Source organism: Sceloporus occidentalis, unplaced genomic scaffold, assembly GCF_023333645.1.
Source record: "Sceloporus occidentalis isolate IW3139 unplaced genomic scaffold, rSceOcc1.0.p SCAF_22, whole genome shotgun sequence".
Taxonomy (NCBI): Eukaryota; Metazoa; Chordata; class Lepidosauria; order Squamata; family Phrynosomatidae; genus Sceloporus; species Sceloporus occidentalis.
This window is the reverse complement of record NW_028317002.1, coordinates 11,806,454-11,822,105: the sequence shown is the minus strand read 5'-3', so window position 1 is coordinate 11,822,105 and position 15,652 is coordinate 11,806,454. Positions and strand designations below refer to the sequence as shown.

The window sequence follows — 15,652 nt, the reverse complement described above, 5'->3', positions numbered from 1 at the left end:
TAACATTAAAATTGACAATAAAATACTGGTACAGAAGGATGAGAGGGTCCTACTCTTGTGCTCTTACAATCTATGGAGGTTGAGTTGAAATAAGACAGAACAATGAAGCCTGGATGCGGATGATTGCAGTTTGGTTCATGGTTTTTTTTTTAACAGAATACAGGTTGTGAGGATGTATTGTTCTTCTCTGAACAGGTGGGTTTTTAGTAAGCATTTTAAGTTAGAATAAGTAGGGGACAGTCTGCCAGAACGAGGTAGGGAATTCCACAGAATAGGGGCAACATGGGTGAAATCTGGGAGACAGAGAAGGTGGGAAGATTATCATGGTTGTGCACTTGGAAAGCGCCACAGTAGCATTTAAGAGTTGCAAAAATGCATGCTGTCTTATCCAAGTTTTATTAGGTGGGTTCATTAAAAAGATGGTCTATATGTAATGCTAAAAGCAAACAAGAAAAAGCATGACTATTAAGCAGTAACATAATGGAATGGTCATGTATATTAAAATATTGTTTTATTTACTAAAGAATTACTTTGATTTGTCCTTTGTTTTTGTTCTTAGATTGACATCCACAGAAGCCATCCCTAAACACAGGCTCCTGTCACTGGGATCCAAATTCCGCTACAGTGGGCGTACACAGTCCCAGACCAGACATGCCAGCGCTCTTATTGATCGTCCGGCCCCCCAGTTTGAACGCACTGCCAGCAAAAGGATCTCCCGCAGCCTGGATGGAGGTAGACAGAACACATGCTGAATTTTTGATTACACTATTGTACAATTTCGTTTGACCTGGCTCATAATTGAGCGAATGATTGGAAAACATACAAATATAGAAACAGAGTCCTATAATTTGTCCAAAGCCCTCCTCTATGTATTACATCGCAGCAGTCTGACCGCCCAGAGGCACGCCCACCTGCCATTTCATCCTATCACACGCAGTGGTGACCAGTAACGGGAGGAGTAACTTTTGATGTGTGAGGCAGGTTTGTGTGATAGGAGTGATGTGTGATAGGTGTGAAGGAGTGATGAGGTCCCTTTAAACTTACATACCATACCAGGTATTGCCCCTTCTATTTTGTAAGAGATTGGCAGCTAGAGCAGTGAAGACTGTGACAGCGTTAAGAGGCCCCACCAAAATATTTACAAAAAAACAATATGTTCTTTTTAAAAAGGAATACATTTAATATGTATACCGTCGTAGTACATAAAAATATAAGGACCTAGGAAAGACAAAGCCAAGTGAAATGGTTTGAGGTTTAACAGCAAGATGGGCCAAATTGTTAATGTCTTTCATCAGGATCAGGGTCTTAGACTGGCCATGCCTGTGTGTTACTCGCTACTGTCATATTTTGTGTTTCTTTTGATATGGTTTACTAAGCGGTCGCTGAGCTCTGTCGCGGCAGCAGGGTACACAAAGCCCTTTGCCTGAGTGAATTCTAATGTTCACGATCATATCTTCAACAGTACTGCGATGTGGATTTGCTTTTATTTGAGTGTTTGTTTCACAGAGCATATGTCCCTTCTCTGTGTAGGAATGTGATAATAAATCACCAGCTGTCCATGACTTATGGTATTAGTAGCAAGTTCAAGTTCTAAGCCTGCTGTGAGATTGGAAGTCTGTTCACTCTGCAGTGGACAAAGAAATGGTTTTCACCTCATTAGGGTTTACTCACTAAATGTACACTCACTGGCCACTTTATTAGGTACACCTTGCTAGTACCGGGTTGAACACCCATTTGCTTTCAGAACTGGCTCGATTGTTCGTGGCATACTTTCTACAAGGTGCTGGAAACATTCCTCAGAGATTTTGGTCCATATGGACATGATGGCATCACGCAGTTGCTGCAGATTTGTGGGCTGTACATCCATGATGCGAATCTCCCGTTCCACCACATCCCAAAGGTGCTCTATTGGATTGACATCTGGTGACTGTGGCGGCCATTGAAGTACAGTGAACTCCTTGTCATGTTCAAGAAACCAGTTTGAGATGATGTGAGCTTTGTGAAATGGTGCATTATCCTGCTGGAAGTAGCCATCAGAAGATGGGTACACTGTGGTCATAAAGGGATGGACATGGTCAGCAACAATGCTCAGCTGGTACTAAGGGGCCCGAGCGTGCCAAGAAAATGTCCCCTACACCATTACACCACCACCAGCCTGAACCGTTGATACAAGGCAGGATGGATCCATGCTTTCATGTTTATGCCAAACTCTGACCCTGCCATCTGAATGTCACAGCTGGAATTGAGACTCATCAGACCAGACAACGTTCTTCCATTGTCCAATTTTGGTGAGCCTGTGCGAATTGTAGCCACAGTTTCCTGTTCTTAGCTGACAGGAGTAGCACCCGGTGTGGTCTTCTGCTGCTGTAGCCCATCTGCCAGGTTCGACGTGTTGTGCGATCAGAGATGGAATTCTGCATACCTTGGTTGTCATGAGTGGTTATCTGAGTTACTGTTGCTCTTCTGTCATCTCAAACCAGTCTGCCCATTCTCCTCTGACATCAACAAGGCATTTTCGCCCACACAACTGCCACTCACTGGATATTTACTCTTTTTTGGGCCATTCTCTGTAAATCCTAGAGATGGTTGTGCGTGAAAAACCCAGCAGATCAGCAGTTTCTGAAATACTCAGAGCAGCCTGTCTGGCACCCATAACCATGCCACGTTCAAAGTCACTTAAATTCCCTTTTCTTCCCCAATCTGAAGCTTGGTTTGAATGTCGGCAAGTTATCTTGGCCACGTCTACATGCCTAAATGCATCGAGTTGCTGCCATGTGATTGGCTGATTAGCTATTTGTGTAAACAAGCAATTGAACAGGGGTACCTAATAAAGTGGCCAGTGAGTGTATAGTTGACAAGAGAGTTTGCATAATGGTCGTGTTTCTGATCCTTGACTTCACTATACATTAACAAGGGCCCCAATGAGTTTTTGCTGTAAAAAAAAAAAGCTTAGCTGACCTTTTATAATAGATTGTTAAATCAGCCAGAATTCTTCAACGCCTCTTCGCGCATTTTAGTATGCATTATGCAGGGCCAGGTCAGCCTTTCAGTGCTTGAAACAGGTTGGTCCTTCATAATGACTATTATGAGAGCGTTAAAACCGCATTTCTCCAGCAAACTCCCTTTAGTGAATAAACCCAGTTGTGTCGGAGTCTTCATACCATCTAAATTCATATAGCAATCTTACACAATGTGCGCAGACTTTATACACTCGCTTCACTGAAACCTATTTGGAGGCAAACGGCCATCTGCTGCTGCATTCAGAACATTGAGACCCTTCCCGTTTGCATCCACACGCAGTTAATGTGTACGGCTGCTTCAGATTTCTATTTATGTCATCTTTGCCCACTTTTCTCAGCGAAGAGGGGGCAAGCCTCAGTTGAGTTCAAAGCCCCGGAAGATGAGGATAATGAAGTGTTTGTGGCGGAGGAGCCAAGACGTGAGTTACCAGCGAGCCTGTCTCACGCAGGTATACAAAGCAGTGCCTGAAGTGTCTTCTGCTTGCACGCTCTGCTCATGTCCTTGCAGCCCACACTTTTTCTGCTGCTTCTTAAAGGAAGAATAAAGCTAAAGTACAGGATGGCCCCCTCTTTTGTGCATGTGGTCTTTAATTTCAGGCTGAGCAATCTTTAGCACCTTCCTGCTGCATCTTTCAGGAGTCTATTGCTTAATATCATACACGGGGCAAAATAAAGTGTCTTCCCTGCTAACTAGTAAACTGCACATGCAATGTTCTATGTCTATAAAATGGAACAAAATTACCAATTTTGTGTGAGTGTCCTAAAGTAAGTATCTCTTCGTTGAAGATACTCAACGATACCATATGTCTGTTTTTGCAGTAGTGTCCTTTAATACATTGCATCTACCGTGTTTTATTAATGTCCATTAACTGAATTGTTTGCAGTTCAGTTGTTTTTGTTGCATTACTTTAGCATACACTGCCTAACTTGAAAAGTCATACTTCCTACGTTTTGGAAGATTAGATTCCCTTCCACAATGGCCATTCCCCAATAAGGTAGAGTAAGTTGAAACTTGGTACCGCAGCCCTTTTGGCGGTGGAAGCCTAGTACGTGTACGCTGTACGTGTTTCATCGCTTTTCATCATTTGCCACGTGAACGTGAAAGGTGATTTTCTTGGCTAAATGGCCAAATCACTAGGCAAGGGAGTTTTTGTATTACATTATGAGTTCAGGTGACTGGTTGCTTTCCGGACTTGGTAAAGGGCACATCTGTTTTAAATCCACAGTTCGTGAACAAAATAAATTATGGTAAAAAAAACAAAAAAACAATCCTCCTCTTCTGAAGTGATGCAATCAGGAAGAAGACTATTTATTTGCTACTCTATTAAAGGGATACTTCAGGCATCATATGCACTTGCAGGATATGTGTGTGTGTGTGTATATATATATATATATATATATATAATCCTGCAATCAGATGGATTATATATTAACAAGTGGTAGCGTTTGCCTTCCATAAGTAGAACTAGGCTTTATTATAGTTCCATCATATACTGGATGACATCATCCTTTCATGTCGGAACTTGAAATATTATCTCACACAGAATTTTTACCTAGAGTGTAATATGACCGAAATGCTCTGGCAATCTAACCAAAACAAATTTCAACAGTTTGCATTTCATATTATGATATTAAGATAAAACTGTGTCGCATACATTCATTTTTTTAGCTTATGCCGTTATGTTTTTATTTTTTCCATTTTTGAGTGCATACCGTTAGAAGGGCTTGGCTTTATTTACCGCTTGCCATATCCAGGGTTTAAGCAGGCATCTCGTGTATGCGTTTTCTATGCCTGGTCCTGGATACTGGGAGTTCCACCTTGCTTGGTGCATCTGCATTTTAATGGCTTTGCAAAAGAAAGTATATTTAATAACCACTAAATGATTATTAAAATTCTTGCTTTTCTGGACCATCTCCTTTTTTTACTGCTGAAATCTCATTATTTTGTGAAGTATTTAGATTTTTTATTTTATTTGGCTCTGTCTATAAATAGCATAACCTCTAAAGCAGGGGAGGGCTGGCAGCCTAAGGCCTGGGGGGCAAGTCAAGTGAAGTGGCTCCGCCCCCTCGCACTCACCTTTCACCCCTCACGCTGCTCCCATCACTATGCGGCCGTCAGACTGCTGGAAAACTGATCTAAACGGCCCCTGGGTGCTGATGCCACCGGCCGGAGCTACTTTAATCCTTTTTTTTATTTATTTAATATGCCGGATCTGCTTGCCATATTAAAAATAAATAAAGTATTAAAGTAGCGCCGGCCGGCAGCATCAGCATCCAGCGGCCGTTTAGATTCGATTTCCAACAATCTGCTGGCCGCCAAGTGATGGGAGCAGCGTGAGGGGTGAAAGGTGAGTGCGAGGGGGCGGAGCTTTCACCCCTCACGCTGCTCCCATCACTTGGCGGCCATCGCATATGGCCGCTGGGTGCTGATGCCGCCGGCCGGCGCTGCTTTAATACTATTTTTTTTTGCATTTAATAGCCGATCCGGCTTGCCATACTAAATTTAAAAAAAAAAGTATTAAAGTAGCGCCGGCCGGCGGCATCAGCACCCAGCGGCCGTTTAGATTAGATTTCGGGCGGCCTGGGGGGCAAATGCCCCCCTGCCCCCCGGCCCAGCCCGCCCCTGCTCTAAAGCATTGTTTCTTCAGCATTCCTGAGAACTTCTCAGCTCAGGCTATCCAGAGCCCTCCCTCCTTGGGGGCTAGTGGCTTACGTGGGTGTGGCTCAGTGTATGTGGGTGTGGCTCATAACGTATATGGGTGTGGCTTATGTATAAAAGTGGAACTAGCACTAAAGATCTTAAACGCCACTTCTGTAACCCACAGAGTTCCCAGTATATTTCATAAAAAGTTCCTCAATAACATCTCATGGAGGAAGAAGTGTAATTATACTTGCTGTATCATTTTTAATGATGCTAAAGATGGTTTAAAAATATGCAGTTTTTCTATAATCATAAATATCTTGGGGTCAGACCGCAAATTAAGATATAGTTTGCAGCAGCAAAATTGCAGCTTTCACATACAATCTGGCTGACAATAACTGATAATTTCTTATGTTATTACAGTATATAAGTGAAAAGGAATGTATGAGGTACACATGTAAGAATTAGGATTTTAGATGATCTGGAATGCAATAGTTCTAAACCTCCATCCCCATATATATGTCATGTTATTTTTCGGAGTTTGGAAAACATGACTTTTAATAGACTGATTTTAGGGCTTTATTCGCTAAAGTGTTTAAAGAAAGGGAGTGTTCATTGTTAAGCCGTTGGAGTGCTATGATTCAAAATAATGGCGGTATCTTCAGGTGCATATTACAAACCTGCTTTCAGCAGATGCTGTTTTCGAAAAAACTGACCAGGCTCATCTCGAGATGGAGAGAGAGAGAACTGGAGGTGGACAGATCCACACGTGTGTGGAGACTGAGCAGCCAGGTACCCATGCGGTATAGATTGGGTAATATGCTAATATTGCCGCCTGCCCTGACATTAACCCCGCTGTGCCAGACCGCTTCATGTGTAATAGGTCAGTCTCACAAATTAAAAGAAATTAACCCCTGCCATGTCATCTTGAAGGAAACATTTACAAATGGCAGCGTTTGCCTTGTATAACTAAGCCACAGCTGACATTTCTAATTATTTCTTTTGGGTTTTTGCCTTGGCATGGATTTGTTATGGGTTATTCCCGATAGTGTCTCCATAATTACTAATCAACTGTGTACATCGCCGTTCGGTGGTGTTGGAGACTTTAAGCAAATATTTTGTAACCCTATTAATCGTATTTGACAGGAAGTGTTTTATTTCCTCTAAATATTAAATGATAGTTGAAATATGTGTTTTTTTATTGATTTATATAGCGCCGTCATATTCTGTAGTGCTGTTTTTAGAGAAGTGCACACATATGGCGGCTTGCAAATCTGCTGCTATGAATGAATCGTTTTCCCAAGTGGTTTCAAATGCTACAGCGTGGGGATTTCTGTTGAAGCACAACTTCTAGGTCATGTTTAATTTTGCTGCTTATCATCGTTCCTCGACTGGATTCTTTGCTGCCTGAAATAACATACTTCCTGCAGGCCAGAGCAATGAATTTACTGTCGTGTTATTGCAAGAATGCCGATGAGATAAGAGACGTGGCCGCGTAGGGATTCTCAGTTAAATGATATTTTGCATGTGGGATGCTAACTGCTCTGCTCCCATATTATTTAGGTAGATCTTTTGTTTGTATGGTGGTATGATTGGAATCCCGCTGAAGGGCATCCTATCTCTTCTTAATGTCTGTGGGAGGGCAGATAAGATTTGTACAGAGAACATAAGAACCTCTCTGCAGACTTTGAATTTATGATCCAATCTGCCTACCTTTATTCCAACTCAAGAAGGGACATCTGTGATCCTGAATGCTAAACATCATGTGTAACGTTACATCTTTTAGTGTGTGTTGACTCAATAAAAGGTATCACCTTCTACTAAAAATCTACCTTTCTTGAGACATAGGTTGATTCTTTGTGCATACATTTGTTCACTTTTTGGCATTATAACTTTTCCTTGCAGCTGCTATGACCCCAGAGCAAAGCCCCCGTCCTGTATCCGCTCCAGTCATCGCTCAGAGTCAAGTAGTTACACAGCCTACAACGTCCAAAGAGACTGCTGCCAAGAGAACGGAGGAGGCTTCCGCTAAGGCCGAGGAGAAAGAGAAGCCCCAAGAGAGGGTGCCAAAGACACGGGACGCACCTGAGGTGATTTACCAGCTGCTTCTTCTTCTTCTACTGCATGTAAATCAGTACATGCTTTGCTTTTGTCTATAAACTTTCCTACAGCTTCATAGCACGTAAAGAGCCGCTAACCTTTTTAAATAACGTTGACATATTAGACGTTTAAGAAAATAAGGTGTATTTAAAAGAAGCCCTACGGAAACCCAGCAAACCTCTATGGCAGCTCTGACAAAGACCCATATTTTACTATCCATGGTCTAAGCCTTTTAAAATTACGGAAATGTCAGTTGTTGCAGTTCCTTAACTAACAAATCATGGTTTCAAATTCCTTAAAGGTCCAGAAGAGTAAGTAGTCGTTAAGGCACACAAAAAAATATACAGAAAGGGAGGCACAGCCTAAAACGCATAAAAGGTATACCCGTTCGGATTTCTGGGCTCCTTCTCAAATAATAATGACCAAAATGCACACAAAACAGAGCAAGACAGCACATACCATTCAGACAACACCTAAGGGATAACTATTGGGGATTCCATCACATTATATGGCCATGTATTGGTTATCCCGCCACTACATCAAGGTACCCCAGCTTTGGTGAGTCTTGCCTAATTTTTCATGGCTATATTGCTTACCAAGGAGCTGCATCAGTGGGACTGCGCTGCATTTTAACCCAAATGAGACTCTCAAGCAATTTAAAGCCCTCTCTGGACACCATTAATGAAAGACCCGTGTGGCAGGTGGGGGGCTCAACCCTAATGTTTGGTGAGAACCTGCAAATAAGCACAACAACAAAAATATACAGAAAGTAGTGTTGTCCTGCTTAAATCAAAACTAAATGAGTTAACATGCAGGCTGTGGTGTCGGGAAATGTACAGGTTTAGTTGTCTCCATGAGATAATTAGCTTTTCTCCATTGCTAGTTGTGGCTCATACTTGATTGGAACTAGGCACCTACACTTTTGTAGCAGTAGATAAAGATCTGAAGTCTGATCTGAAGTAGAACCGCAAAGAAATTGAACCGTTACTGCATGTACACAGGTCAGTACACAGCGATCATATGTTACTGATATAATGCTTGTTTATGTAATTCATTCAGGAGTCTGCGTCAACGCCTCAAGACTCTCATTCCCCAAACGTCAATGGAGGCCAAGCACAGGTTAGTTTGTCACTTGCTTTACCGGACTGTGCTTATGTCGTGCTTACTAAAGAGTGAACTATTTGGCTAGTTGAGTACCAGATAGCGTGCGAGGTCATATATTCTCAGCACGATAGTTTGCTGACGGTAAATACCCTTTTTTTGAGTGGCAGAGAAGCATATATCTCTGGCATTTAAGGTTAAATGTTTGCTAAGCACCTTATGTAACATTACATTTATTTATAGAGCACCAGCAGATGCTTTAGCATTGTTACATTGTTAATGTACTGGTACAGAAGGAGCAGAGGGCCTTGCCTTATGAGCTTACAATCTTAACCTGGATGTGGGTGCTCTGCTACACACGCCAAGCCAAGATAGTTATGGGCGCCCTGACCTTACGGCGCCTGCCTGTGTTCAGTATACATCGGAACATGCGGATACTTGAGGACAACCGTAGGATTTATTAGTACTGATGTTTGCCTTTGTTATTTATGGTTTAATTTGTATGCTTGTAAATATACTTGATAACATTTTCCGAGCATTAATTAATCTTTCTATTTCCCTCCCGTGCCTTATGCAGCAGCCGCCTGAAAAGGAGGATGAGATTATTCGCATGAGGAAGGTTAGCACAGTATCATCTCAGCCAGTCATCCACACAGGATATGGAGTTGTGCATATTATTAAATAACAAAAGTGGCACACGGACTACATGCAAACATATTTGTGTGTCGTGTGTCTAGAGAAAATAATTATTTCATAAATACGCCACAAAATTGATAACTGAAAATATACTAAAAATTATTACTAAAAAAAAATATTTTTAATATACATGTGCAGCGTTTTGTAGTCCATTGTTCAAAAAGTAAAGTATAAAGGTTTTTTTAGGGGTAAATAAAGTACTTTTTTTTTTCAAAAATACCTTTTGGGTTATCAAAAAATAGAATCGAAGTTTCAATAGTTTCTCGCTAAAACGTGTTTTCCCAGATAACTCAATTTTGTAAACTTTTGGTTGTAAATATGCACAATTCTACTGCCTGCAACTTGTAAATGTTTCTGAATCCCATGTATGTATACACATACATACATACATGCATTAATACCCTCTTTACCTTTTTTATGGTGGAGGCTATTTCTTTTTCCGGAAAACTCATGTTTCTGTGTGGTTTGTGGTTTCTCCCTGCACGTGTTAAGTTAGGGCTATTCATAGAATGGAAGGACAGGTTATCCTGCTTCACCGATTACCTTCTAGCATGCCAGATAGTGAATGCAACACAAACAGGCTGGGGAGGTCCTGTCCTCTTAATAATGTATTACACATATTACTCATCTACAAGCCACGTCACACCAAGCCGGAGCCGTGCATGCTGCGTCTGCACCTCTAACAGCAAGTTCTAGGCCGTTCACTTCGTTATAAAAAAAGTGATGATGTCTAATAAGTAGCGTGAACAGAGTGTTCCTGCTGTGTTCTAGTATACCGTTGCATGGGCATCCGTGAATATGCATTCTGCAGCCATTTTATTTGCTGGCATAAAGTCAGTATGTGTGAGCGTGGCTAAACGGTGGGAGTAGTTTTTATGGCCCACAGCAGGCAGTCCCCCGGCTAATTAAGTTATCAAACTTGATTCTTTGCAAATGTTTGGCTAGTGGGCCGTCGTGTTTTGTGTAATGGGAGTTGAAGTTCCACAATAGGATCTGTCAATTGGCTGTCCCGGCTCTACGTACAGAATCCCTTGTATTGCAAGGAATATATTGTAAGTTAAACGTTCAGGGAGCTATACCCGATAGCGCAGGCAAAAAAAAAACCTCTGTTCTTATTTCTGGCCAAAGTAAAGATTGGATGGTACTTCTCATATAGCCAAGGAGTGAAGTTTTGCGCGGTTTAAAAGTAATTGGGCTCCTAACTGGGAGGAAAATTCTACAAGTGGCCTTAATTATAACACAAAAGAATCCAACCACACTTTTCACAAATAACAATGTTATAGATATTGTGGCATGTATAAAGGATCTCATCCTCAAAACAGGGGAACTCCTGTAAACTTATACACCTAGCAAAAAAAGGGGAGTTCCACACAAGCCCTTATATCAAATATATTATTTTATTATACAAATATTCAGTTCATAAAAAACATTTCATTATATAGACAACAGAGGTTATAATAGGAAAGTAATAAGAGCATATGGAGGCAATATGGCTATATATATATAAAGTGTCTTGAGTGCATGTAAACCATCATAAGAATTATAAAGTGCTGAATCATTCAAGTACAACTGTATCTTACTCTATATAGAGTGCACCTATCCATTCTATAATCATAAATTTTTTTATTTTTTTTTCATGGTTCAAAATCCTCACTATGGAGTTAATAAATATATAAAGCACTTGTTGACATTTATAATAAATATTTGAGCAATTCCAATAAATCAGAATAATAACTAAGAGCAATGTGCTCCTTACCCATATTGTCATCCACTTCCCCAATGCCGTTTCGGTTCTCCTTTTTTGAAGGGGTCGCTCTGTTTTTTATGAACTGAATATTTGTATAATAAAATAATATATTTTATATAAGGGCTTGTGTGGAACTCCCCTTTTTTTCTGTTAGGTGTACAAGTGGCCTTAATTACCCTTAAAAATATGGTCCTTCCTGCTCCACTGTTCATCTAATTTTTATTATTGAGCACAATTTGCATATAGCGAGTACACAGCCTGCTTTCATGGGCTGATGGTGTGCTGTTAATCTAAGATTATAAAAGCCTTACTTTATTGTGTATGTAAGGAATGTCCCCTTTTTAAGCAAAATTTTGCTTCTGTCTTTTTTTTTTTTTTTTTTTTTTTTTTTTATCATCTGCCAACACGCAGCCCTGTACGAAAAGACCTTTTTATTACTACATTTCTGCCACTTTATCTCTGTCCTGTTTATTTTGTTCACTTTCACAGAAAAGAGCAAAGAAACTAGAGGGGGAAAACATTTATATCAGGCATAGCAATTTAATGTTGGAGGTTGGTATAAATCCATGAGATCCCCCCGCTATTTTTTGTCTGGATTCTTGTATCTGTCTGTCCATATTTTTGGATTTCCATTTGCAGAATCACCTCCGGTCTTTCTGTCTGCGTTTGTTTGTGTGCATGCCCTGCAGTTTCTTTTATCCATTGTGGCTTTTGCATGTCCTCCGATGGATGCAGAACGTCTCGTCCACACCTCTGCTCTGGTTACTTTCTGCTCACACCGCTGTGTACATGGCATTTGTGCATTTTACTCATTCAAAAGCTTGGGTTTGTATTATTCATTTCATTGTATCTCATCGGAGTGTTAAATGGGAGGCAAACGGTTTCCGGCTGCCCAATTGTAAGTGAAATTATTACATAAAAAATGTTTTAGAATTTGTTGAACGTTCCACTTTACTAATTATTTTTTTCAGTACGTAGGGTGCAGCACATTTCCAAACTGTAGGTGTTATTTTCCTCCACAAAAGATTTCTTCATTTGCAGAAAATTCAGTAGAGTGTAGTGAATTTTATAACAGTAGGTTCTGGGGGTTTTGGTTAGAACTGTGATATAGATTTTTTTGCTATGTTGTAGCAACACAGAATGACTCTATGTGCTATATGGTCTCAACCCATAAGAAAAACGTCAAAGTTCATATTTAACATGGACATCACACTACCAAAACTTCTTGAATGTCGCGATTACAGCAATTAATAGGGTTTTTTTTACCCTCCATGTGCCAGAATGCAATGCACTGTTCATTATTTTAAGAATTGACCGTTCATCATAGCTTGAAAGTCCACTCTGTGGCTTTTATATCGATACAGTGTATTTGGTGTTGGTTGCAGCCATACTGTATACGGCATTTGAAACCGTTGATACTGCTGTTTGATACCGTTTTTTATTGCTTCGATCTGTTGCAATACTATCGTAAGGCTAAATGCTTTTACTTTGCTACTGCCGTGTTCTGTTTTGTGCTCCATGTGCTCCGTCTATTCGCATTCCTTTAACTTTTAGCCCCTCTTCTATCTGTTTTCTTACTTTTAGTTTGTCTTTTCTTAACCAAACATTTTTTCTCTCTCTCTCTCTCTTCTTTCCCCACCAAACCTTTTCCTCCCCCCCCACGTCTACCTCTCTTACTTGTGCTGTCAGGACCTTGAGAACGAAAATGAAGAAATCATCCGACATCATGCCAGTATCCGTGAGCTGAAGAAGAGCTTTATGGAGTCTGGGCCAGCTCCCAGACCAAGCGAGTGGGACAAGCGGCTATCTACCCACTCTCCTTTCCGTACCCTCAGCTTCAATGGACAGGTCCAGACAGGCACAGATGGGGTAAGGCTACAGCCAGTTCAACAATCTGCATAACTCTTTATAAGCATAAAATACATGTCATATAGTTGCCAAAACTTGCTTAATTTGAATCATATTATAATATTTGTCATATAAATTAATATATATAAATATATTTTTTTGTATATTAAAATACGTATGTGGGCCTATGTCAAATTATCAGAATTTTTTAAAATTGCTTGCACAGCAATCCACCTTTTGGTGAAAGTTTGCAGCGATATTTGCACTTGTGTTTAAAATATTTCTACTGTTATTCTTCTGGGGAAGGTTTAGCTCTCCTTTGCACCACCACTTTCCATCTTCCATATATATCCGAATGAATAATAATGTGGTTAGGTCTTAAAGGGGGGTTTATTGCTTTCCTGTAGTTATTCTGGTTCTATGGTCTTCTCATTTGTCTAAAGCACAGTTTTGATGTGCATATAATGCTTGCTCACGTTTTGAATGCACTTATGGGTAGTATGACATTTTGCAACTTCCCGGTGCATTGTACCTTTAAGTTAAAACATGACCATCTTGGAAGCCTGGGTAACTAAGTAGCGCATGATAGCCACACAGTCTTCAATCTGATACCAGTGATGTACATGCTCAAAACCCCATTATGCTTTCTAATATTTGCCTACAGTATACCAAATGTGAGAAACACCTGTGCCCAAAATGAAGGGCTTCAAGAACGCTTTCAAAACACTTGTAAGGATGGTTACCAGTTGGGAAGCCTCTACAATACATATGAGCCTGACAATTACAGTGCTATTTTTTGTGTGTGTATACAATGTAGAAAAAAAAGTGACATAAATAGCAAGAAAAGATGAACTATGTGCATGCCAGTGGAACACTTGGAAGTCTTTTTATTAATTCACAAATTGGCCTTCTTTTGTGGCCGGTATACATATAATATTTTATGTTCTGTGCAGTTTGATTCCCAATTGCATATTGACGTGTCTAAAATGTGAGTACTCACAACATTCTGCTGGAAAGGAGTAATGTCATAGAATACCTGTGCTAAATTGTTGGTGTTTGAGAATAATGCAAGCTTGACTTCATTATGATATAGAAGGTACAGTATGTATTACATTCCATTTTTATATAGTGCCAGCAGATTCCTAGCCCTGTCACGATTGGGAACAATGAAAACATTTGACAAAGGCAACTAAAAATGTTAACACATGGTAAAACATACTGGTACAGAAAGAAAAGGGGGCCCTGTCCTTGAAGCTTACAATCTATTTGTTAAATAATAATATATTATTTGCGAGATATTTGTAGGAGACAGTAACACCACAACTTGGAATTGGAAAATACAACATTTTTAAATAGATTTTATATGAAATGTCTCTCTGAGCAGAGATTTAGATCCATGCATATGTAATCCGCTGCAAATAAATAATAAAAACAAATGTATGGCCTACCCCCGTGTGTGATTCATTCACCTAATTGTGGACAGTGAGGCTAACATTCCTCATCAATAAACATCATCACTTATAAGGAGGACCGTATAGAGTTTTTATGTAATTGTATTCCTAGCTAGTATATACTTGGCAGACCAATGCGTGGCACTTAAGAAACATACATAAGATCTATTTTTCCTATTTCAGAGATGATCTAATACTACTTTGATGAAGTTAACTTTCATTTACAGTACATTAGAAAATGTCAGTTGAATGCCATGTTTTATGTGTGCCCAGGTAAAACGTGCTCTGGTGTTGCCAACTGAGAGGAAAGCGCACGGGTCAGAGGTAAAACCAACCGTGATTTCATGCTCTGGCCGTGCGTTTACCCGGCGCTGTACCACCCCATCAATGCCAAACCCTTCCCTTTTACCCCACCCAAAATAAAAAATGACACCCGCTGCACTGACGCTTCTCCTTATGGCCTGCAAATTCTCATTTCACCTGCCGAGTCCTAATAAACAGAAATCACGCATGAGGCAACAGAACTAGAGTGCGCTCAGGGTTTAGTTGGGCTGCAGCATGGTTAGTTGTCTTGCATCCAGCGCCTGTCCTCCTTATAACCTTTTAGGAATTGCATGCTTATTTAGTTTATGAAGCTTCAAAGTGCTGGATGGCCCCGCACCAAGGCTGATCTCCAGTTAGTTAAACTGCAAGTCCTCTTCGTTCCCGATAGATCTTTGGCCAATGGAGCATCCCAAACTGATGAGCAGCTTGTTGCTCTCCAGTGTGCCACGTGCAGTTTAAGAACTGGGTGCGTATGAAGTGCCTTACTGTGTGAGCTGATAAATGGGCTGATACCACTGCATATAGTGATTTTAAATAAAAATAAATAAATTATTTTGGAATATGTTGCACACAATACAAGAAAACCCTGCTTATTTTTGTATTTTGCTGTAAGAGAACATCCGTTATATAATGGTTATAGGTAGTTATAATTTATGCAAATGTTTACAACTAGCACTAGTAGCTGTAAAAGCCGAGTGAAAGATGTGCTTTTTGTTTGATAACG

General features: G+C 40.3%; 1 protein-coding gene across 1 annotated transcript in view; it reads left to right on the top strand.

The window, feature by feature from the left end:
- Window positions 1–15,652, top strand: part of LOC149301037 (protein 4.1-like) — a 33,392-nt gene that overhangs the window by 11,185 nt on the left and 6,555 nt on the right. The window contains exons 10-15 of the mRNA XM_089484590.1: window positions 560–732; window positions 7,567–7,751; window positions 8,821–8,880; window positions 9,440–9,481; window positions 11,795–11,857; window positions 12,995–13,174. Of these exons, the coding sequence (XP_089340716.1) occupies window positions 560–732; window positions 7,567–7,751; window positions 8,821–8,880; window positions 9,440–9,481; window positions 11,795–11,857; window positions 12,995–13,174 (703 nt within the window). The remainder of the gene's footprint in view (window positions 1–559; window positions 733–7,566; window positions 7,752–8,820; window positions 8,881–9,439; window positions 9,482–11,794; window positions 11,858–12,994; window positions 13,175–15,652) is intronic.